We start from the raw sequence: 25,857 nt of genomic DNA, 5'->3' as shown, positions 1-25,857 counted from the left end.
TCTTACTCATACAAATTTAACAAAATACTTAACAGTTTATTTAAGTAATCTTAATATCGTGCTTCGATAGTGCTTCTTCTTCAAATTCGTACCTCTAATGACAATTTGTTAATAATTATTTATTTTCTAAGTAAAATAACATTGATCTAAAGCAATTATAAGAGACCTTTAACATATTTATTCATATCAACAGCAGCTATTAATTAAAGACAGACATGCTTTAATTTATTAGTAATAGATGTAAATCTCCGTAGCGCGCATGCGTGGAGTGACGCGTGATGGCGGATGGCGCGCGCCGTCGCCGCCATATTGGATGCCGTGCGCCCGCGCCGACCACTCATGCCATTGTACGTAGCTTCCGGAAAAGCGCACTCTTTGGGGTCACTGAATGTATGTGCGGTAAGTTTACTGTGTGGATTTATGGAAAATGTGGTGAGTCGGCTACGAAGTCTACGAGTTGCTACGCGTCTACGTAGCTCCTTATAATGGTCTACAAAAGCAAGAAATAAAGGTGGTTTTACATAGACGGTTCTGTTTCCATTGCTGCTTCTAAGTATATTATGTGAAACAGGCATGATACGCCGGTGGCTAGACATGAACAGTTCGTGCTTAGGTATTAGTTTTAATGACCACACAGGTCGCTCGCACTGAATTTGTTAGTGTAACAATAGTCCACGCATGTCCACAAAGTATAACAATATTCGTTCGGCCACAAACACAACTAAATACGGATCTTTATGGAAAATTAGCGATGCGTAGCGATGGTGTGATTCGCTCACATCGATGCTCTCCCATTGTCGTCCCCCCCTTAATGTGATTTAACTGAATTATGGAGTAGAAATGGCCACAATTTGGTTTTGGCTGTCCAGTGGTTAGCCCGTGCTGTGATCCCGAGTGTTGAGTACTCGGCAACCGTGTGACGTGTTTGGACTGAGTGAGACTGAAGTGCTACGGCGCGGCTTGCTACGACTCGTAGAGGGCGTCTCGACGGAAAAGCTCGGGTAAGTTTCTTGGGCGTAGCGCGTAGTCTTCAAATAGTCTTGTTAATTGTTTTAGAGTTCTACAGAATATGATTGTAATATTTCTTTTAGTTTAGCTATAATATATAGTGGAGTGTTGTAGGCAAAGCAAACTTTGCGTAATTATCTGTTTGAAGAATATTCTGTCTACAAAAAGAACTGGGTACTTGTTAGATAAAATCCGTCCAATGTTGCGAGATTTTATCTTAATCCAAGGTATTTGCAGAAGTAATTCAAATTCAGATATCAGCTTTGTACTCATAACATATTCCTTTAAAAAATGTAGGTACCTATATTACGCACGATGTACACAGTTTTTCAATTTCTAACGCTGTTATAATTACAATTTACGTCATTACCATTCAAGAATTTTCTTATTTTAATTATAATTTGACTATGGAATGTCTGAGTTTATAATAACAGAAGCTTGGACATAGGGCGGCGCCGGCGCAGCGTTGTGTGACGTATTATGCAATACGTGCGTGTCCCGCACGTGCATTGTAGGGAACAATTGTTGATAGAAATAACATGTAAAACTTTTAGGACGAAAAAACTAGGTAAAATAATAAAAGCTGCATCATTTTTTATGTACTTAACTGTGAAACTAACTATTAATTTTAAAATTTATTTTATATAGTAGTTAAATAATCAGGTATGAAACAATGTGTATTTGTAAAATCCAAATCCTTCCCTAAACACTGAACAAACAAAATTACCTAGGGGTACATAGTTAATTGAGTTCCGATATCTTCTCATTGGACCACAAAACGTTGGGTCGCTAGATATCCAGACGGAAAGAACTAAAATTACTGTGACGTTATGATGGAATAGTATTGAAAATTCGTGCATAAATTGTTCAATAGTCGAAAAAAGTATATCAAGCTTATTTCAGTGCAGCCCCGGATCTTCAATTTTTTTTAGGCGGGGCAAAAACTGAAAAATGCCGCCCCCAACTTTACCTATGTTTATTTCCACCAACGAAAATCACTTTTTTGGTAGGTAATAAAGGACTTAAAAAAATATGTCCAAATCATTGTAGGCTCAAACTGTTGGCCAGGTTTAAGTTATGAAAGTCGAGACAGATTGATGTACACAAAAAGTTAATAAGTTTTAAAAAGCGCTGCAAAGTAACAAGCAGTCGGAAGCACAAACTCTTTTGTTTTTGAGAACTCAATAAATAATTTTTTTTTGCTACATTTGACTTATAAAAGGTAAGACAGCGTGGATTTGACTGACCGTTTGAAGCGAACCAGGTAATGACTGTGTAATATTGCGCGAGCGAAGCGAGCGCGAAATTTTTTGAGTCTACGTCACAAAAGTACCTGATTAAGTACATTGTCAAGCAACAAGTACGCGAACTTCTTTAAGTTATTTGTTTGAAGACAAATTAAAATGGGAATTATGTACCTACAACTAAAAAGAAACCGTGATTAGAGCGAGTGCCATTTGTGTTCGTTGATTCGGTGCGTCAATAAAAATAATAAACCATCACCAAACAGCACACAAATTGTCATTTAGCCGCGGGCGTAGCGAGCGAGAATTTTTTCACTCGGAGGATGTTAAAAGTGAAAAATAATCAAAATGATCAATTAAACAAAGCGAAGGCGACTTTTTTAAAAACTTTGCTTGTCAGTATCATGATCGAGATTTCTACGGCGCCCCCCAACTTTTTTTTTTTTTTATAGTTAACAAGTCAAAGCAAAAATTACGTAAAATGTAGCCCAAACGTACATGAGTTATTGCTGGTTGGTGAATGCAAAAACACGGGAACACAGTTTCTGATTGCGCGAGCGAAGCGAGTGCGAAATTTTTTGTTATATTTTAGAACTCAAAACAAAAATGACTTAAAATGTAGCCCAAACGTAGATATGGTGTTGGCGCCTATGTATTAAAATTTTGGGACTTAAGTAGTACCGTAAATAAGAAAGTTCATATGGAAACTAGATGTTACTTTCTTACTAATAAAAGGACTTAAAAACGACGCTACCTTTTTGCTAGGGTAGACAAAAAAATGATGTAAAATAAAAACAACTGTAAAGTGAAGCAAGCCCGAAAAAGTTTTTTTGAGTTTTGGATCACTAAAAGTCCTAAACATATAAAATGAAGCCTGTGAAGTGAAGAAGCCGCGAGCGAAGGGAGCGCGAATTTTGAGTTTTGGGACATTAAAGTAGTTTATCTAACGCGCCCGGCATTATACGACAATACATTAATTTAATTGAAATTTCTTGGTCCAGGAGGCGTACCGCGGCGCCCCTGAGCCAGGGGCGCCCGGGTTATTCGCACACCCTGGACCATAGGTTAACACGGCCCTGATGCTATCCATACATTTGGATACAGTCCTTGTAAGCTGTGATTTTTGATGAAATTTAAAACAAAAATAGGAGTAACATTCTGATCAAGGATTGGTTGGGGGCGCCTGCGGCGCCCCTTTTATCCGGCGCCCTGGGCCGTCGCCCAACCGCGCCCTACCCTAAAACCGCTACTGATCATGATACAATGGAACCTCCTTATCAAACGGATGTTCATCGAAATTTCCTGGTGGTGGGGCGTCCCGCGGCGCCCCTGAGACCGAGGCGCGCGGGTTACTCGCACACCCTGCACCATGGTTAAGATGGCCCTGTAGGTAACTATTATGGTAATCTGTGATGTGGGATTTAAAATATGTAGGTCAGCCGCCTGATTTTGCCGCCCCCTGAATTTGCCGCCCGGGGCATGGGCCCCGGCTTGCCCCCCCCTAGATCCGGGGCTGTTTCAGTGTTACATACTTGCTAGTTCTTTTGAAATGCAAGTTCTTTTTACGCGTTGCAGCAGTCTCTTGAGTGCTTTTCAAATAGTGATTCATCGATTTGAAATGTTATTTCCGTAAATATTTAACGTTTTTCTGCTAGCGATTATGATATCTTCACTAAGGGCTAAGAGGACTGATAAGATAGTATCTGTAAGAGTAGCCGCACACTGCAAACTTTTAGTCGGCCGATTGTTCGGCTACAAAAATCAGTATAGAAATGAATTATAGTACCTTTATACCTGTATATTTTTCCAACCATCGAGCCTACCGACGGTCGACTGTTTAGTCTGCAGTGTGTATAGTCTGTAACTTACTGTTAAGAGTTTCCCTTGACGATAAATATTATGGTACGATCGATATCAATTGTAAATAATCGGATATTGGCTGTTATCTGAACAAAAATACAAATAGTTAAAGGTTAGTAGTGTGATAACTTGATGATACCGGTTTATTGTGTGTATGATGGCCGCGTGATCACTTTACAATGTCTCAGAGAGAGAGATAAAGAAATCAATCAGTACTTACATTCTATCTAAATGAGTTCTTTCTGAAGTAAGTTTGATGATTTCGGAAAGTATTTTCACTGAATCTAGAAACGATTTAGTACAGTACCTACACCTCTTATATTTGGGCTACTCTATGCCTTGTATGTATGGTATGAACATTAGTGAACTTGTATGCAGAAAAAAACATAATTATTTCTTAGCTACGAAAAACATGTAGTTTCCATAACAATATATTATTTTGATATTAAAGTACCTGTGTAGGCTGCAAAAATTCTTTAGGTGTCTCTTTTAAGAGGTAACGATTCATCTCAACCTAGCGTATTTAAGCATAATTAAGTACCCAATCGATTCACGCACGTTTTCCACTAACCTGATCAAGCTTTGTGTTTATAGGTCACCGCAATTGTTAACTAAAGTCTCTACACAATTAGGTCTTGGTAAAACAGAAGTAGATTACTTTCCAACGCCCTTGATGATAAGATGTTTATTTGTATGTATTATCATACAAATATGGATTCTTCAATTCGTGGCCAAGCACGACTGAATTAATTTTGACTCGGTATTTCCTTGCTTGCTGCTTTGCCTTTAAATTATTTTCATTTTATGTTTCATGGATGCTTAGGAAGTGGTGAAAGGGGGGCGTTTTGGGGGTGCTGTCCTTTTGTAAATTTGAAGTGAAAAGGTGCTAAAAACTAGCCTAGTTTCAATAAACGTTTTAAACTTTGACTTTGACATAATATTAATATTAATACCTGATAAACCTACATAAAATACCCTATACGTTGCGTTCTCGTATCTACAATAATTATAGGTAATGTAAGTTTAGGTGCTCGTCCCTAAGTAACAGCCACACATCCCAAAAGTCTGTCCTTTGCATGACTTACCTTAAAAGCAGTCGCCCCATGTAAAATACTGGTACCTACTCAACTGCATGCGCGGACAGACTGGAAGCACACCACAACATAGTTCGGAAAAGGCCAAGCAGAAGATGACGCATGCTTACACTAACTTGCACGAGAACTAGGCACAGCAGTATAACGTTGAATTTAGTACTTTCTAAACTAGACATAACAAACTTTAACGTTCCAACAATAATCTATCTATCAAGTATTCCCACAAGAAACATTCTTAGAACCTGTAATGAATATGTGCTTTTAACATTGACGTGGTACAGTTTTTTTCCCCAATTAAGTAGATGCGATCGCTTACCTTATAATGTCAAGGCGTGGTGAGACACGTGAGGCCGAAGTTACCTATTCATTACCTATACTTGTGTAGATACTAAATACAGTAACTAAGACGCTAGACGGGTGCCAGGTCAACTGCGGAACAAGGACGACTGGCTTGAACTACGTAATAGTATTGAGAGTATACAGATGTCTAGTTTAGAGAATAATCTGGAAAAGGTCTTTAGATTTAGCGTTATTTGATTCAGCCTATTCAAACAAAATTATGCATTTCTACAAAATGTTATACGAGTAAAACGTAGCATGGTCGTGCAATCTAAGCTTGGGTTTACATTGTGATGATTCATTGATTTTAAGTTGAGGGCAAGAGATACAGAAATTATAATTTTCCAGCTAAATAATTACATCAAAGAAACATTTTCCAGATGAGCGAGAAAATAAAGATTTGGGTTATATAGGTGAAATGAGATACCAAAATGTTGCAGGTATGGGCCCAAATGACTTAGATAATTTTAGTAATAAGGTACCTAATCAAAATCAAAATGTCACCAAATTATGAAAATTCTCAGAAATTTTTGGTACCTACATCTCACTAAAACGGGTTGCACTGAAACTATCAAAACACAAAAATGTGTGAAAATTCTAACACACATCAGCAGTGACATACCTAATGCCTACCTATGTACATATTTATTAAAACTATGTATAGGCAGCCAAATATATTTGTTAAAACATTTTAATGTCATCCTCTTCAGCCTTGAAAACGGACAAAGCGCGGAATTTTTCCCACGGAAAAAGCGTAGCCTACCTAAACAGATCTGGTTTTATCCAGTTCCATTATTTGAATTTCGAAAGATTTCAAATTTCGATAGTGACGTTTGATCCATGGGTTTTATCATCCAGGAAGCTGGGTTGGTTCCCTTGCGTCAGTTTCCCACGAGCCCATCCTAGCCCAGCCTAGCCCATTCCAAGCCCTTCAATGGTTTCCGAACATTTTTCACACCATTTCGTTGCGCGTGATTGGTTTCCGTGAAAAGTGAGCCGTATTGTCCGCTTTGAGTTTGAGTAATCGTTTACTGACAAAGCTTTTGACTTTCACTGAAATAGGTTAATTGATTTTGTATTATATGTTTTTGGTATGAAGAATGCTTCATGGTGAGTTCTCGTTCCCAGGATAGGATGCATAACCTGTTGTACATACATGCATCTTGTAAACAGTGTTGAAAGTTCATTCTTTGGCACTAACTTTCTATAAAGTTAGAGAAGAGTTACAAAGTAGTTGCGGAGAGAAAGTAAAGGAGCTTGTTTATCGCATCGAACATTACGCATTTAGTAAAGTCACCTAAGCTTGCCTGCTCTAAAAACATTAACCTTTGCATGAATGATGAATCACATACACCAATCGGTAAAAGTACAAAATTGCGCCTAATAACGCGAACAAAAGGCCGAAACTATTCAGAATCCATCGATCCCATTCTGCGAACAGCCAGACAGCGATTTCATGGTAAAGATAACTGTATCAAAATTTGGTGGCTACGTCATTCGTCCAATTGGCCTGGCGAGGACATCGCTCGGATCACAAAGAACCGGAACCCAGCATCCGCTTTCCATCGGCACAATTTTTGGAAACACCAAAATTTTCATAGTCCAAACCTTCGGCGAGGCATTGTCATGTAGATTTGAGGTTCATTATGCTAGCTGGGCTTGGTACATTTGATACTTGCGAATTTGTAGCTAGGGCTTGCTGTAGTTATGTGCGGGAGAAAGCTGCGTGGAGTTTAATGACTACATACCCTGGGGTACCTCTCCCGATTTACTAGCTATGCTAGCACCAGCTAGCATATTGTGGAATTTGGGCAGCTAACACTACTTCCGCGTTATGGATCTGCCCTATCGCAGTAGTGTAATAGTTACACACGTTAGCAATTTTATATACTGACTTACTAAAGTGTGGTACAACCAAATAGCGAGTCTTCATTTGTTATTGAAACATTAATAAAGGACTAGGCGACCGGATGAACCACAGACAGGGACTTATCCCATATTATTTTTAACACAGTCTACTTAACTGTCTACATTTACGCAGTTGTCGGTCCCTTATCTTGTTTTGCTCAAAACATGGATGCAGCACCTAAGTACATATTATTAACTTTGTTTACATCCACATCAACTCGTAACTTAATTACCTTTGGCCAGGAAGGAAAATGTGAAGAAAAATAATAAGTAATCGTGTGTAATTAAACTACAATAGAATCGATAATATGTAATGTCTGGACAATGTATGTACTTAAGGATGTTTGCACACATTGTGTCAGTACATGTCATAATAGTATTTTTATAAATAGTTAGAAGGAAAAGCCTGTTGAAGAAATAATTGGGTGGTTGAATATGAACTCCTTTGCATCTTTCTTTGTGTAAGAAATTGGAAAATTTCATCTTACGTGACGATAATGATGATAAATATTTAAGTTGCTCTTGTGTTTTGTAAACAACAGTGTTTGGGAGAAGTATCAATGAACAGTTAATCGTTTGGAGAACAATAATGTTTTATATTTACTTAAAATGCAGAGGAATTCTCACCGAGAGGCGAGACGTAGATAATCATTTTGATGTTTAATGTGATAAAAACGGTTGAATTTGAAAACACGAATAGCCTTTAAACCAACAGCATCACAGATGTAATCTTTGCTACCCCGATTTCATATGTTATCTCTATCCCATCTACCTATTGGCATTTCACAATAGTCAGCAATGCGACAATTACCTAAAACAGGTCAATAACAAAACTCTACATAAAAAAAAACATCAATAGAAAATATTTCGCAACATATTTATATGAATACAATTAATTGCATCCATTTCACGGGTGTGCGCAAAATAACGGTGTCGATGTCAGTACCTGTTTCAATATGGCTGCCATCGATAAAGCTAACAGTACTGTTATATTACAAAGAGTTGGACGTAGTGATGCATGGGTTTTGTATATGACTAGTTATAGCCCAACACTTCGTGCTCCGATAGCTGCAAATGTAACAAATAAGCCCGTATTGTGTTTTTAGTGCGGGTTTATGCTCGTTAGGGCTGTTGATGACCGACGAATGTAGTATGGGTTATCGATGATCGAATAGTTGAGGTTGTGGAATTTGGAGATGAGGGGTCTCCTCCATTTGAATATAATAATAAGACATAATATGACAAAACCTTTAGAACAGCAGTAGATAGTAAGTAGTACAACAACGTTTATGGAAGTAATTCACCCACATGTAGGACACACAGGGTAGCCACTAGCCACACAGGTAGGCTTAAGAAGTAGAGAGATCTATGAATATAAGACCATTAATCTCGCCATAGGTACTTAAAACGTAAAGACAGCTACAACACCAGCTACAGCTCTTCTATATCGGACATCCGTACTTTATAATGACGAAACCTACAAAGCAGATGAAAGTCGTCATATTTTTCACTCCCCTTGCCTACTGAAAGAGAAATTCATGTCAAATCAATATAAAGCGATAAACGAGGATGCACGAAGAATAATCTTAACGCGGTCACAGAATCGCGGCCACAACAAATACCTGACGGATTTGATAATGTTGTTGAAAACATGTTGTTGCGATGAAAAATATTTGCTCAGAAGACGTATTGAGCAAATGTTGTCTTTGTCTCGATAACTCCTTTGTTGTTATTTACTTGATATAATAACCCTAGTGTTAAGAGCTCATTTAAGTCTTGTAAGAGATGACTTTCAAGATGTAAACTACTTAAATCCATGAGATTATCAGCTCTATTAAATTATGTGTCCAACAGGGAGCCCCTGTTGATAGATAAGTGGAAGAAGTAGGTATAAGAAGGAGGATTACCACCCGAGACAATAAGGAAACAAACATACACATAGGTATTGAACATTTTAGCGTACCCACCAGAAAGCATTCGAGTAAAGTTAAAGTCAGAAGATAAAGATACAATAAAGTAAGAAATAAGAATATTAAGATACAAGCCAATTGGTTATGCCGAAGTATCAATAAACTGCAGTGACCAAAGGATCCAAAATTAGTAACAATCCTAGGCAACAAGAACAAATCTCGTAACATAACACTTCACAGGCCATCGCTAATTACCTCAGCCGTAATCAGCAGTCAAATAAAATGGACGCCAGTCTGCATTTATTGACATGATACACACACACTCTATTTATGGCCAGAAACATCATAATTTAGATCTATGTACACTGCAATCATCACACGCACGGCCCCATGTAGACTACCACAGTAATTTTCTAACCGAAGGCCGTCATTATATACTAAATGTTAAATACTATTGCTTTTTGTGTCTATGTAAATATTTGTTCAGTCTAACCTTGCTCCCGATTGTCTCGTATGAATATGTTATGCGATTATCGTTTTTGCGAAACGATGATCGGATTTCGAACGACCTGTCGAATGTTCGAGAAGGTTTTTGCTAATTGTTTTAGCTTGTGAATGGAGATGTTTACGATATTTGTACGTGTTCAACTCATTTAATTCAATTGCATGGCTACAATAGTCAAAGGGTAATTGCTGTTTACGAAAATTCATGTATTTGGTTCCGACGGCAATCCTCCTTAAAATTAGGAAGATACATATCGCTCTAATCCAATATAGAGAAGACCTGACGTATGTTGCATAACAGAGTCATGATATGCAGAATAATAAAGTATTGAATATTTATGAAAATAAATGTTATCAATTAGTTATTACAACAATCAGTTAATATTGTTAACCTAATAGGTACGATAGATTTCTAGAAACATCAGGCCCCGACGATGCCAATGGTATTACCTATATAAGTAGGTACCTATTATGGCCGATATAATTAAAAACAAAAATAAAAAATCTTAGGTTGTAGATAAGTACACGAAGATTCACAAGGCCCCAGACTTCTTAAACCGATATCATGAAAAAAACAATTGAATATAGCGATCCTAATGCTTAACTGTTATTGTTACAGGTGACCATATGTGTGGTCGGTGACGTGCCACCAGCAGAGATAGAAGATGAAGCCCCGGGGGGCGAGTGTCATGCACGCCTTCACTGCGCTCACCATGCTCACCATGGCTAATGGTAACATCCTATTAACTAGCTCTTCGAATTTTCATTAAGAAATTTTAATTCTAGCGTCCTAAGGACACGGGGAATAGGGATCCAAAAAAGCGACTTTGTTTTATACTATGGAGCAATGAGTCCCTACATCCCTTGGTCATGCCATCACGCGTGAACGGCTGTAGGCCGATTAAGCTGAAAATCAGGAGGCAGGTAGTTTTTGTCACCATCCGGCTAAGGCAAGCAGTGGTCTAGGGTCGCGTGTGAAACCACAGGCGGATGCTAGTGGGTAATAAATGTACCAGTATTCAAAGAAAGCTGTAGGTATGGTGATAGAAATGATGTAGCAATAAGTATACTTCACCACAGTAAGTTTCGGAAGTTGGTAAGAAAAGGTTTAGTTTTCTGTGTATGAGAGTTAACTTTGAGGACCTCCATGAGTTTTGCAATGTCAGCTGAATCCACGAATTAAAAAAAATCCTCGAACTTGTACATTAGGTACATAAAGATTATCTTAAATACCCGTATAAACTAAACTATGCTACCCTCTTTAATTTTATTTCCTCTTCCGTATAACGTGGTATCAGTTATTTTAAGTTGTTATTTAAGTACCTACTACTTGAGACTCACAACAACAATAAATACGGAAATCAGTCATTGATTAGAGAGGATTGTAAACAATAGATATTAGGTACTTTTGTAGACAATAAGTGATCTGTCGGTTACTGTTAATTAAATTGGTAATAAACGATGTAACTGCATTTTAGAATACACAGCTTATTATCAAATTAAATAATATGTAAGTAAATAATTGAAGCCTAAAAGGGATATGCTGCGTGAATACAAGAGCTCTTTATTTCCATAATTAATTTTCCCCGAACATTCTAGCTGACTTCAAATAAAACATTTATCACAAAGTCAATGAAGATAACATCTCGGACTTAATTTGAAGAAGCGTGTTTATCTAACGTTAGATAACACGAACTCAGTGTTTAAACAGTCAGACAAACGGACGCATGATATTGAAGCGTGCGCTAAACTAAACTGCATTGTTCTCAGCTCAAACGACATGCAACCAAGGAATGGGAAGGGTCATGTATGAGCGGCTACCGAACCAACAGCTACACGGATTTGATGATGACGTCGTAAGTATAAACAAAAACAATAAACACTTGTAGGTCTATTGATTACGGTACTAACCTTCAAGGTAAGCGTTGGTTAAGCGTACGCGCCGCTTGTTTACCAAACATTACCTAACGTCGATGTTGACAAACAAATCCATCGTACGATTACCTACGTCACTTTGACTCCAATTAAAACAGTCTAAGCAACATTTCATCTGCATTATTCATTCCTCATTACCATAGGTCCGCGAGACGGCGCCACCTTTTCGCGTTTTGGAGAAATGCCAAGACCTGTGCTTGCGCGATCGCTCTGGAAACAGCCTTGTAAGGACCTGCAACTCCATAGACTTTCAACCAGGAGCACGCATTGCTGCCTTCAGCCCTGAACCTGAATATGAGGAGTCAACATGTTACCTGACGCGGGAACAGGCCGCTCCTGAAGGCATTGGGACTCTAATGATTGTACCGAACAGCGTTCATTTTAATGAGATATGTTTAACATGTAAGTTGTTATGAGCATTTATCAAAATCGTTGTTTTTTCCTGTCACACAATGGGTATTGTTTTATCTTTGTTTTTAGCCAATCGTCCGGAGCGTGAGTGCCCATCTCGGCGGTATGTTTTTGAACGCCATGCTCGTAAACGGCTTAAACTCCCACCTTCGGATCTCAAGGAAATTATGGTTGCTAACCGAACGGAATGTGAAGATAAATGCTTGGGAGAGTTCAGTTTTGTATGCCGTTCTGCTACATATGACTCTGCTTTGAGAACTTGCTCTCTTAGTAGGTTCACAAGGAGAACTCACCCCGAGTTATTAGAAGATGATCACAATGCAGATTATTTGGAAAACACTTGTCTGAACGGTTAGTATTTTTGAATGAAGTTTCTATTCTATTGTTGTATGCCAATAATGCATACCATATACTTATGCAAACTGATCTACGGTGGGACCATCTTTATTAACCGCATGATATTTTTGCAGCGGAGAGAAGATGCGATGGTTTAGCAGTTTTTATCAAAGAAGAAAATAAGCGTCTCGGAGGACCGTTTGAAGCTGATGTTTTCTCGAACATGACTCTCGATGAATGTCAAGCCATGTGTGTTCGCGCAGAAAAGTGAGTCACAGTCATTATTTAACTAGGTATCTCGGTTGGCAAGTAGGTTTATTTCAATTGCACACGATGTATTTTCCAGATATTTCTGCCGCTCTATCGAACATGACGCCATGACCCGACAGTGTGTTCTCTCTGAAGAAGACTCCGTGTCTCAAAAAGACGACGTGACTGTTAGCGCATCCCCCACCCATCACTTCTACGACCTTGTTTGCCTGGATAATCGTAAGTAATGTCGTGATCGTATGTTCGCCTTAGATAACAGCTGTTTCTAGTAACTTCATTTAACCTTAAACGCTTTATCAAGTATTCAACGAATGCTTGGCAATTAACATTTTGAAATTCCTGAATTAACAACGCATGAAACCACATTAAGGTTTTTCTCACGATTATGATCAGTCTCTCATCGGGTGACAGCTCGCGGCACGGAGTACCCGGACAACAGTGTGACGTCACACCTGTTCTCACCCGGACGAAGACCGGACACCGCCTTCCAGAGATACAGAAACAGTCGGATCACCGGAGAGTTCCATTCAGAGATAACCGGCCGCTCGCTCAGCGAGTGTTTGGATGAGTGTTTGAGGCAGACAAGCTTCCAGTGCAGGTAATGTAACGAATCATGTCAGTGTGCCGTTTGACCACGATTTCGACATGCGCATGACATCTCTTTACAATTGTCACCCATATATTTACATAACTTCTCGACCGTAAAAGGCCGTTTTGTAACTTCAGCCGATATTTTACTAACATTCAGCAGCTCAGTAGCTAAAATAAAATAAATATTCATGAGTACCACTCGTAATTGAGTATGCATTCGTGATCAAAACATACAATAAGTACTTTATCTCCTGCGTAAACACTTCGATAACCAATCATAACAGAATCTGACCTACAAAACAAAAGCATATCTTTTGGGCTTCGGAATACGAAAAACAGTCCATAATAGTTTATCTGTTGCTTTGTGTGTCACAAGTACGAGTGCTGAGATAAGGTGTGACAAGTTCGTTGTACGATTGCGTGCGTGTGGGCTATTCACAACGTGAGCATTGTTCGCAGGTCGGCGGTATACAGCGATCGGGCCAGGACATGCCGACTGAGCAGATACAATCAGAAGGATGGCATGCGACTGCTTTACGATCCCGATTTCGATTATTATGAAAATTTGATGCGTGAGTATCGTTTGTTGCATTGTTGATGCTTAGTCGTTAGAATTGACGAAAAATCGATTCCAATTGAATTGGTATTGTTTGGTGTTTAAATTCGATGGAACGGTCAATTTTGTCTTTTAGGACATTTTATGCAATAGGCAACATTCTCTACTATATCAGGAAGATAGTATAGATTTTAAACTGCAGCAATAGAAAGAATAAAGTCCAAAGTCAATACTGTAAATAAAGACTCAATGAGTGCAGTCAAGGCAGTAAACCTAGAAAATCTAGGTCAGACGCAATTGCACATCACATGACAATGTTTAGACGACACATGACGTATTGCACTTGTGAAAGACTGGAAGGAAGAAACCAATAAACGTATCAGAACAAATTGGGATTAATAGAAGTGAATACGACGTAGGTCGTAGCATGTTTATTAATAGAAGCTGGTAGGGCTGCGCTAGGATATATAAAACTTGGAATAAATAAGCTACATTGGATTTGTAAAATATAAATGTTTATTTTTCCTACCTGCCTACCTCATAATAAATAGAGCGTGTATTTTCAAATGTTGAGTGAATATTTATGCTTGAAAAGATATTCTGTGTAAATATTTACGTGAAAAATCGTCTTCCGCAGTGTCACAAGTACCTACCTGTGTTCACAAAATGTTTGATTGATTGATTGAGGTTGAATTTCCAAAGTAACTTTACCCTTTCTGCCTAACTTACCTGTGTTCCTATATATGTATAAGGCATGTTTGGCTAACGTGAATTTTATTTGGCTTACGTGAGTGTTATTTATTTTGTCTACTGTCTCAAACAGGCCCTTCTTTAGGTACACATCCTTTAATAAGCAGTCAATTGATTCTACAACGCACGTTGAGAATCACCCGACATTGACCGTCCTATGTCCACAAATAGAATCCCTTTATCTGCCTTATTAGTACAGATTACAGTCTAGAAATGTTAATAGGAATGTTTTCTTAAAAAAAATCTGTCGTCATGAAAATAAAAAAAAATTGGAAATTGTGGTAGGTACTCTAATTACTTGATGGAGATTAGGAATTCCGCAATGGACGCAATAAACAAAATATGCAAAAGAAAATTTCGAAGACAACTGTATTTTAATTAATAAGTCCGTTATGTAGTACTGAATACATAACATTAATTAGTACAAACACAATAGATTAAATTAATAATGATCGATCCAAGTTGATTTTGACAAAAATTTAAAAATGTTTACCCATTCACAACTCATCGGAAGAAGAAATATTGACAACTATGGTTTGGGCATTCAGATCAGCTAGTTGGCGGTGAGACCGAGGCTGGGACTCCGGGAACTGGTTCCCAGGGCAATTGGGGGGGACGCCCTGCCACATCCACAGGTTCGATGCATGATAGACAGGAGCTGGGACCAAACATTGATGGGATTGATGAATGTTTCAAGTAACAAGAAATAATTAAAGTTTCCGCAGTGGAATAAGGCTTAAGTTCACAAACGATATCAACGCTTGTTTTGCTTTAAACTACAGTTTACTTGGAATATTTTATTTACGTATTTATACCCATTTATTCTAAATATCCACATATCCTACCTAATCTACCTATATATTTACAAAAATAAAAAAAGGCAAAATAAAACTAAGTATGTATCAAATAAATTTTTCCGCGTCGCTGTCAGCGGGGATCGTGCTCAAAAGACTGGCTGCACTGCATTGCATGAAAATTGAGGATTGAGTATTAACATTTTTCTAGTTAGTTGATTTAAAAAGAACTGACGTTTATGTTGTTAGTGAACTTGGCCCTATAATATTTTTAGTTGTGGTTTGAGTCATTTTATCTAAGTCCTTTAATAAAGGACGTTCGTCTGAAAGTCTGTCTTTCTTATGAATCATCTTAACAGTTTTAGTACTGTTTACTAAATTCAATGACTGATAACATTCATCAATCACCTGAGATGTCTGTAGTAGATCATCGGTTTATGTAGTTGTTTCTGTAGATTGTTGTAGTTTTTTTTTAAGTCGTAGGTGCTTGCTATTTTGTATTCTAAGGTGAGTATTGTTGTATGTATGATGTATGTTGTAGAGTAGATAATTATTTTACAAATTAAATAATTATGTAGGTAAAGTACTGTGTAACTGTTGTTATTCCAATAAAGGTTTTTTAATAAGGTATTGTCAGCATGCAAAATTTTGTAATTAAGATTATACCTAGTACTTATGTAGTTAACTTGTTATGTAGGAATAGGTAGTAGTTTGAACGTAGTTAGAAGTAGTTTGGTATTTTTATTCGCATGTTGTAGTTCCTCATGTATCCATTATACAATGTACGAATTCCTAATCACAATCTTTCATTTTGAAGGTGGTAGTAATGGAGGCGACCGGGACCGATACCCGCCAGGCGTAGACCGCTACCCGGATGACGACCGGTACCCTGACGACGACCGGTACGGCGACCGTCGACCGGATCGGTACCCCGACGACCGATATCCGTCCGGCCCTGACGACCGCTACCCCGACGACCGATACCCACCCGGCGTCGGATCAGACCGCTACCCGTCTGACAGATATCCCCCTGGTGTTTCAGACCGATACCCATCAGATAGGTACCCACCAGGTATCGATAGGTACCCTGCAGGTGTTGATCGGTATCCTGCTGGCCCTGACCGCTACCCAGTTGGTATAGATCGCTACCCGGCTGGTGTAGACCGTTTCGCTGGCGCTGACCGATACCCAGCAGGTGTAGACCGATATCCCGCAGCTGTTGATAGATACCCACCTGGAGTGGGTCCTGGGGTTGACAGGTACCCCGCTAGCAGTGGAAGATATCCCATCCCTAGTAGTGACCGCTATCCAATAGATGGTGGCCGGTATCCACTCTATGACTATCCTACTAACGAGCTTGGAAGATATCCAGTAGACAGATATCCTATTAGCCGATACCCTATCGACGTTTATCCAGAAAGGTATCCACAAGACAGATACCCACAAGATAGATACCCTGTACGAGGCAGTGGACGATACCCGTCTAGGCCGGGCTGGCTCCCTAGCCGCTACCCTGACCGGTTCGATCAGGACCGATATCCTGGAACTAACGATTGGGGACGATACCCGTTCAGCCAGTACCCAGTTGGTGTAAACCGAGACCCGGTGCCGCTGGGCGGGCTCGTTACCCAGACATGTATAACAAATATCCGCCGACCGGATCGTCATACCCTGGTGAGCACGAAATATTATAAAATATGTGTAGTTACGTATATAATATGAATGTTGTTCATGATAACATACGAGAGATTTTTACAGCAGGCTATGGACGTGGAGGTTACTACGGGCCTGATTACGCGGGACCCGAGCGTTTCCCTGATAGAGGAATTCGCCCTGGTACAGACAGGTAAATAAATTCTTCCTAAATCGAATGTTTGATTGTTTAGAAAAACAAACATTTTATTTTATTATCAAAACAGGTATCCCGTGGAGCCGAGACCTAGTTTCGGTATAAGACGACCGATTGAGAGACCTAATGGATATCGCGGATCTTATCCTCCAGCTGGGCCAGTAGAACGACCGATAGGTATGCAATCTCAAGTGAATGAAATTGAAGTACATATTCAATCTAACAAAGGTACTAAATATTTATTCTTATTAGGTGGTCCAGTGTATGGTGGTGCACCGGCTTATGGCGGGTCACCTGTATATGAGCCTGACGGTCCAATAGGTCCGGTTGGACCCCAGTAAACGGACTTGGTGGCCCTATCAATGGTGGCCCAATAGGCGGCCCAATTGGTGGACCGATCGGTGGGCCAATCGGTAACGGAATAGGACCTCTCAGACCTCAAGTGGGACAAAGACCATGGCAAGGATCACGATGTGAAGAAGACAGCTTCAGACAAGTAGGAAGACAACGTATGCAAAGGCGATATGTACGACGATTTACTACTGCTCAATCATTGGCGCACTGCCAACGCGAGTGCATAGAGGCCAGAGACTTCATCTGCCGGTCGTTCAACTATCGGTAACTAAACAAGTCATGATGTAACCATGCTAGTTGCGAGTACAGCGACAGTATTACTGACCCACATTTTGTTGACAGGGGCGTAGACGGCGCCTACGCTGGTGAACCTCGAGATAATTGTGAACTGAGCGATCGCGACACTCGGGAGCTGGATGCCGCTAATCCAGCACATTTTGATAATACAGCTAGCGAATATGATTTCTATGAACGAGCTCTTGGTAGAATGGCTGATGATTGTTTGGATGGTAAGATCATAATCGAACACCAACAAGGAAATTACCAGCATATTATGATTTCCTTGGGCTTATATGATCCTTTGATTTATTTTGACAGTATCTCAAGTATGCAACGAAGATGGTATGGAATTTACCCTTCGCCTCCCCGAAGGTTTCTATGGCAGAATGTATACCTACGGGTTCTACGATCGATGCTTCTTCCGCGGAAATGGCGGTGTGGTTAATGTATTACGAATCACTGGTGCTCACGGATATCCAGAATGTGGAACACAGCGGGTTTGTACAATTAAATTTTTGATCCCTAGGTACATATATTAGAAGATCAAGAACCTACTACCTACCAAAGAACAGGACCTGCCTAATATGACTTGTAACTAATTTCCACAATGATGATTGATCTTTCAGTACGGAGATACGATGACGAATATCGTAGTGGTTCAATTTAGCGACAACGTGCAAACTTCCCGCGACAAGCGGTTCAACCTCACCTGCCTGTTCAGGGGCCCGCTGAAGCCGTGGTTACGTCTAATTACATAGGCGCCGGGTGAGAATTATGTTACAGACTCCTAATTTGTGTCTACTTGATAACAAAATAGGCGTATTGTTTTATCACTATCAAGTTCATGGAACTGGTTAACGCAATTAGGGCCTTTATAGCTAGCTAGAAGTACGTTACTTATTTTGGGATATTTTTTTATCAAGTAGACACAAATCTTTTTTCATTAACATTGTAACAGATTTTGCGTGTTTCGTGAGTTCGCTTCTGAAATTTTCCTTTACATTTGCATAAGTGTTCGTGATTGTTTATTTTAGATGTTTCCTAAACATTTTTCATTCCCTGAAACATTTTGTTTTTATTGGTGGTGTATTTTGGGAGAGTTGTAGAATCATTATTAGATGTTGGGTTTTCCGAAGCGATGTGTTTGTTTGTGCAAGATTTTCCTTTATATTTTGCAGTTACTGGAATGTAGACATTAACAGTTTGATTTATTTAGTTAGTTGAATGTTGGTTTTGAGTGCTGTTATAACTAACAGCTACTAACGGCAGACTTTGAAAGAATATGTATGTCTATTTGATTCAATTTTATATTTTCCAAAACTCTATAGTGACAAATTCATTCAAAGTCAGTAAAGCCAAACAAGAAAGTATGTCTTCGAATCTAACCGTAGTCTTGGATATGATTTGGTCGACAGGTCCGGTAGCCCGATACCCATCGAATATCTTCCTGAAGAAAGTTCATTGAACTCGAAGGTCCGTCTGATGATCCTGTATCAAGGAAGGCCGACAACGACCATTGCTGTTGGTGACCCACTTACGTTTAGACTGGAAGCTCAAGACGGGTATAATTACGCAACGGATATATTCGCTACGAATGTAATCGCTCGAGATCCTTATTCGGGACGTTCGGTGCAGTTGATTGATCGAGTTGGGTAAGTGTACGACCTAGTTAAAGACTTCTGCATCAATATTCTTTCCTCTGTATGTACCTCTATAAAGACTCGATTATTAAAGAATATAGTTCTATCTACGCTTTTCTTATTACAGTTGCCCAGTCGATCCTGATGTGTTCCCTGAATTAGACAAAGGCCGCAACGGAGATTCTTTGGAAGCAAGATTCAATGCGTTCAAAATACCTGAGTCCAACTTCTTAGTGTTCGAGGCTACAGTGCGTACGTGCCGCGATGGATGTCAACCGGTCAGTACACACATTAAACTGCCATTAAGAGATATGTATTACATAATCGAAGAAAAGAACATATAGCTGTGTAGGTCTTTCTGAAGGTAGGTATCGTTTAACAAGAGTTTGCCGATAAATTGTCTTAACAAGACATGGGGCGCAGTAACGACTCTTCATTGATACAAATGGTTTCAATAAAGGGCAAGTTATTCGATAGGTACAACGAAGATCGATCTGCCTACTCTGAGTAATAGTCTGTACCGTACATATTCTGCTATGGCTATGTTGGTTCGTTTGCAAATTATTCCCTTTGTTTTACCAAACAGATTATCATTATCAGTAGGCAGCATTCTAGTTTAAGTACTTAATGATGACATAGACGTAGCTAACTTCACTTTAGGGAGACTTTCAATTTTCTTTAGCATGTTATTGTTATCCTTATCAAAATGAACCTCAAGCAGGCCATAACAGACCATTTCAATTACGTCAATGCTTTAAAAAAATACATTATCAAGCTCATTTAGTTACCGGGTTATCGCGTAACGATAAGTGTATCTGAAGATGTAGGGTCGTGCATAAAATAGATGCTGTTTATGCAATTTAGCTAAGTCTGAGGAACTCTTGACCTTTTTGCTTATCTAGATGTATCACGTGAATAACAAATGATAGGTAGGTAACTAGTATGCGTTCGTTTTTCAATAGATAAATAGACGCTAGAAATTACCCAAGTTATGTAAGAGAAGTCAGGCTGTTTATCTGTTATAGCTTCGATGTTAAATCGATCTATAATTGGCAAGCGCTTAATCATATTTGTTTCTAATTAAGTATCTCCTTAGATAAAAACCTGTAATAAGTGGATGTTTATCGATGTCTTGTTTGCTGCGGATGTTACCTATGACTTATGAAACAGAAAGATATTAATGGGTTAGCTAATTACGGATACTGCATCCTCATAGATAAACTTGCTTACTTATCTTTGAAGCTAACTCGAATGAATGCTGTACTAGTTTCCCATCAAAGACCATTGAGAGATATTCCATAACATTATCTTCATTTTCAATTGGTGAATGATTATATTATCAGTAGGTACTTATTCTATTTTTTTGATGATATTTCAGCTTTCCTGATTGCCCAAGACATATCTTGAAGCTCCTAAATACATGTATCGTCGCATTCTGTATTTAATTGTAGTACAAGAGCCATTGTTTATTTTCCAGGCATACTGTCCGAGCCACACGGGCCGATCGGAGCCATCATTCGGCAGACGTCGAAGGGACGTGAATTCCACACTCGTCGCAGAAGGCAATGACACTGCCGAAGCTAAATCTGACAACAGCAACGACACAAAAACTGACAAACAAGACGACAAGAATGCAGGAACTGTTTACAAAGTATCGTATGAAGAAGCTAAGGTCGATAAATATTTGAAGGATGAGGTTGAGACCCCAAGTCACGTGCGGAAGATGATCGAGGTAAGGGAATGAGCTATATACACTTATTTCTCATCAATAGCAGGATATTATTCTAGTAGTTAGGTGGGTACTTATATTAATGTGGGATGTAGGTAACTATGGCTGTGCCTTTGACGGTCTTTGTTCATATTGTTTTGGAGAACATAATGGCTTACTATGAAATTAAACATGATGGGACTTCCTTTGATTGTTGGGACTACCTATAAGTAAGAGAGCGGATCACTTTTTTAGTTCATGGAGTTAATCTTTCAGCTACAAAATACATGAAAAATAAGCAATACTTACCTAAGCACTTGAGTTGTTTTTGTAAAAAAATACACAAATATTAGAATTAACTCATTATCGGCGTTATCTTTTATTTCAACAAGCTAATAGTAATGAACTTTTATCAAAACATTGTATTGTTGATAAATGAGATAAAACTCACCAAGGGGCTTATTAACGATGGGCAGCATAGCACCCATTAAACCAGCCACAACATTCTTTTGTAGTTTTGTTCAACACCTAGGTAGCATCCTAGGTACCTATGTAAGTCTATGTGCCTACGACAGGGGTGTAGTTTCACCCGAATTCGTCTTTCCTGGAGGCAATACCAAATTCCCATTCTTTGAACAAATAATGGAGACAGTTCTATCTACTTGTAAGTAGGTAAACCTAATGACTTCAAAAATCCGTCATCGTTTCCCCAGGTCTTTGACAACCGCAACGAGCTGCTTGAAGAGAATGGCGAGAGTGACTCTTCACCCGTGGTAGCTGCTGCCGGTATCTGCGTGCCTCCGTACCACTACAGGGCTCTGCTGGTGGCCCTCTGTGTGCTCCTGTCATTGTTACTGGCTATGCTGACTGCTGCCTTGTATATCTACAGGTTTGTATAACTGGTGTTAACTTTATGAGAAAAGTAGGTTCAAGTTTCTCAAGGCACAAGATATAGGTCCTAGAATACTGAGCATTTAAGCTAACCAAAAAAAACTTAATTAATCATCTTTAACTAGCTTTCCACAAATAGGCCCATAGGAATTTTGGCTTCGTCCCCAGCAGTTTAGGTAGGTAGATACTTCGTGGAACATATCTTTTTTTGGCATGAAGATTCTCTTTTGATCAGAAAAACTAGAATACCTAAGTCATAATGAATGTGAATGGACTTAACAAATGGCTATTTAAGTCCTCCTTAAACGTCCTTTAACAGATACCTGACCAATGTAATTTAATGCAGTGTGACGCATAAAACATAATACGGCGTTTATTTATAAACACGGCTATATTTAAAACGTTCACACGCAGAGAGCACGTGCTTGAAGCGTGCAGTTTTGTTTTTACACGCTTTTTATTAGCTTCACCTGTATGTTTGTATGTTTGTTTGTAACCGACTTCTTTGGGCGCGATTTTGACCCACTTTAAACGGTCAGATTTCGTTCAAACTTTGTAGATTTATTGAGGGCCGATGACAATACACTAATTTGATAAAATTATTCCATTTTTAACCGACTTCCCAAAAAGGAGGAGGTTTCACATACACATCGATTACTCCGAGGTTTATAGACCGATTTACGTGATTCTTGTTTTGTTCGACTCGGAATAGCTGCTAGTTGGTCCCATAGTCATCAGGTCATGATCTGATGATGGAAAACTTGAGAAATCGAGGGCAACCTTCGAAAGTTGTAGGCATACATAGAGTAAAAACTTAACACTCAGGTGTACGCCTAAAAGCACTATTCAACTGTGAAGATTTGGAGCTGACCTGATGATGGAGACCAGAGAGGGTCGAGGGAACTCGACAACTGAATATGTAAACTACCTCGTGTTTGAGCTTTGAGCTTAAATTATTTGTATTGACAAGACCTTTGCAACAGTGAAGGTTTGGAGCTGACCTGATGACGGAGACCAGAGAAAGTCTAGGGAACTCGACAACTGAATATGTAAACTACCTCGTGTTTGGGATTAAATTATTTGTATTGACAAGACCTATGCAACAGTGAAGGTTTGGAGCTAACCTGATGATGGAGACCAGAGAAAGTCGAGGGAACTCGACAACTGAATATATAAAATACCTCGTTTGGACTTATATTCTTTGTATTGATGAAAACTTCCCACTTGTATGGATAGTGACAACTATTCGTATCACTGAAAAGCTTTAAATAAAAAACTTTTTCATAGAAAAATTAAACCGACTTCCCAAAACACAAAAAAGCAAAAAAAAACTAATTTTAGGTGCATCGGCCTAGAAGTCGGTGGCAAAATTAACTTAGTAACATCCATTAGACACCGACTTCTAGGCTTTTCCATTTGCAAAATATGATTTTTGTTAATTTATATAATTTTCATCTAATAAGAAAATTAATTAAAATTTTCTAGAATTTTTCTCTACAGTCGATAAGGCAGGACTCGATGTTAATTTTTATTTCCAAAAATTATCTTTAGCCGTTTTCTCTAATATGGACAAATTTTTGTATACTAAAGAGAATTTTAATTCTACAAAACAAATAATAGTTTTAAAACAAACTAAAAAGTAGAAAATAAATAATAGTTTAAAAAAACTAAAAAACACGCTTTTTATAGAAAACCGAACTAAAAAATTTAAAATAAATTTTAATGAATTTAAATTAAGATAAGTGTTAAAAATTTCAATGAATATAAATTAATAATAGTGTGAATACAAAAAAAAATATTTAAGAAAAGCGTGGGGTGCTTTTTAAGATATTATCGAAATGAAAATCACTCTACTCATATCTGTCAATAAAATATTTATAACTATTGACACCATGCACCCCACGCTTTTTTTTAAATATTTTTTTTTGTATTCACACTATTATTAATTTATATTCATTGAAATTTTTAACACTTATCTTAATTTAAATTCATTAAAATTTATTTTAAATTTTTTAGTTCGGTTTTCTATAAAAAGCGTGTTTTTTAGTTTTTTTAAACTATTATTTTTAACTAGCGACTCATCCTGGCTTCGCTCTGATGCATTTTTTCTTTTTGTTCCAGTTAGAAGTTACCTAACTGGCATATTTCGATAGCTGGTATGGTCTACTATCTGTGTCTATTATTTTCCATAGTAGGTTCATAATTTTATCAGTGTCAAGTCTGGAGATTTGGAACTGAGTTGACTTGTCTCTACCTACTTACGTTCCTATCTATTTCTAGTTATATTTAAATGATAGATAACAGTTGGTATTTTAAGGTAGCTAGTTGCTATGGTATAGTACCTGCCTGCCTACTTATCTAGTTGCTACCACACAAAAACCATAGGTATTTATAATTATTGTTATCGTTTATTTAATTAAGTAGGCAGGTAAAGTATCAATCTAATTGAGTAAACAGGTCCTTTCCCCGATCCTAATTTAGACGGTGCTAATTCTGATGTTGCTTTTATTCGGCTTAAATCATTGGCAAACCTTTAATAGGTTCCTAATATATCAATTTTAACTACGTAGTTATTATACATTAATTATGATATTTTCCTCAAACAGACGCTATTGGCGAGTGCTGCGTAAGAACATTCAGGCATCGTCACCTGCGCCGGCGCTGCGGCCAGTGACCCCGGGACCTAGGCCTACAAGACCCTCGCTTTTCTCCGCCTCACATCTGCATAAACCCTTCTCCTTGAGGTAATGAGAGAAAATATTCGTTTGCTTATGCGTAACTATTGCAAAAGCATGTGGTTCTAAATTAAGAGCTTTAAAAAGTATGAAATTAATTTAAAGTATGGAGATTGAATGAACTATTTGTCGCTTTAAAGACTCTGGTGCGAGTCCGTACAAGGTACAAAGAGTTCACCGACTCTAAAATAAAGCACATTAAGTAGACAGGTGGCAATCATTCAGTCAAAGTTCAGCAGATAAGCAGAAATTGCGTCAATTGAAAATAAACATGCCAATAAAAGTGTAAATACTTTACACTTCGATAAGGATATTGATTAATGTTGACGGAAAAAGGCGTTGATCACGTGATTCAGTCAAGGAAATGAATGTTACGTGAGAGACATTATTTATGATGTTCCCTGTAGTAATACATTCACTATAAGTGCCTACTATAATGAAGTTTACCTACGCCTATTTCAGTGGTTTGGGACGGACTTTCGCCGAAGTGGGCGAAGAAGCAGGGTCCTCGGGGCGGTTGGCGAGTGCCTTCGACGACGGTAGCGAGCCTATCTACACGGACCCATCTCTGTTCGAGCGCTCCCGGTCCCTTCGCTCTCTGCACTCACTGGACATGAAGCCCGACAGACGTGACCACCGCGCGTAACTTCGACAAGTCAACGCATAATGCATCGTTTTATATCTAACTCTTAAATTAATAAACATTTTTATAATGCGTCCCAACATCCAACAGTCATCAATATAGGTTTTAATGCCATAAATGCTCAGTCTTATTCCGTCCAAATGATCTGTTAACATTAAAGTACAATATAATTTGTTTTAACATTTTTTTATATGTATTAATATGAATCTTACTGTAAGTTGCTACTAATAAATATTTTACAGTGACAT

General features: G+C 38.5%; 1 protein-coding gene across 1 annotated transcript; it reads left to right on the top strand.

The window, feature by feature from the left end:
- The first annotated feature begins 595 nt into the window (after positions 1-595).
- Positions 596-25,854, top strand: LOC110370591 (uncharacterized). Its single transcript, XM_049844819.2, is given in 26 exon segments — positions 596-1,001; positions 10,487-10,599; positions 11,638-11,723; positions 11,946-12,204; positions 12,283-12,564; positions 12,684-12,816; positions 12,896-13,038; positions 13,213-13,417; positions 13,870-13,982; positions 15,265-15,351; positions 16,328-17,128; positions 17,131-17,184; positions 17,272-17,356; positions 17,430-17,536; positions 17,612-17,689; positions 17,692-17,977; positions 18,056-18,222; positions 18,311-18,489; positions 18,619-18,718; positions 18,721-18,757; positions 19,408-19,644; positions 19,760-19,910; positions 21,110-21,364; positions 22,054-22,229; positions 24,838-24,975; positions 25,429-25,854. Coding segments are annotated over 25 exon segments (4,410 nt in total). The 5' UTR covers positions 596-1,001; positions 10,487-10,532; the 3' UTR covers positions 25,613-25,854.
- The last annotated feature ends 3 nt before the right edge of the window (positions 25,855-25,857 follow it).

This window comes from Helicoverpa armigera, chromosome 15 (assembly GCF_030705265.1).
Source record: "Helicoverpa armigera isolate CAAS_96S chromosome 15, ASM3070526v1, whole genome shotgun sequence".
Taxonomy (NCBI): Eukaryota; Metazoa; Arthropoda; class Insecta; order Lepidoptera; family Noctuidae; genus Helicoverpa; species Helicoverpa armigera.
Note: the sequence above shows the minus strand (reverse complement) of the source record. Positions and strands in the feature narration are given on the sequence as shown.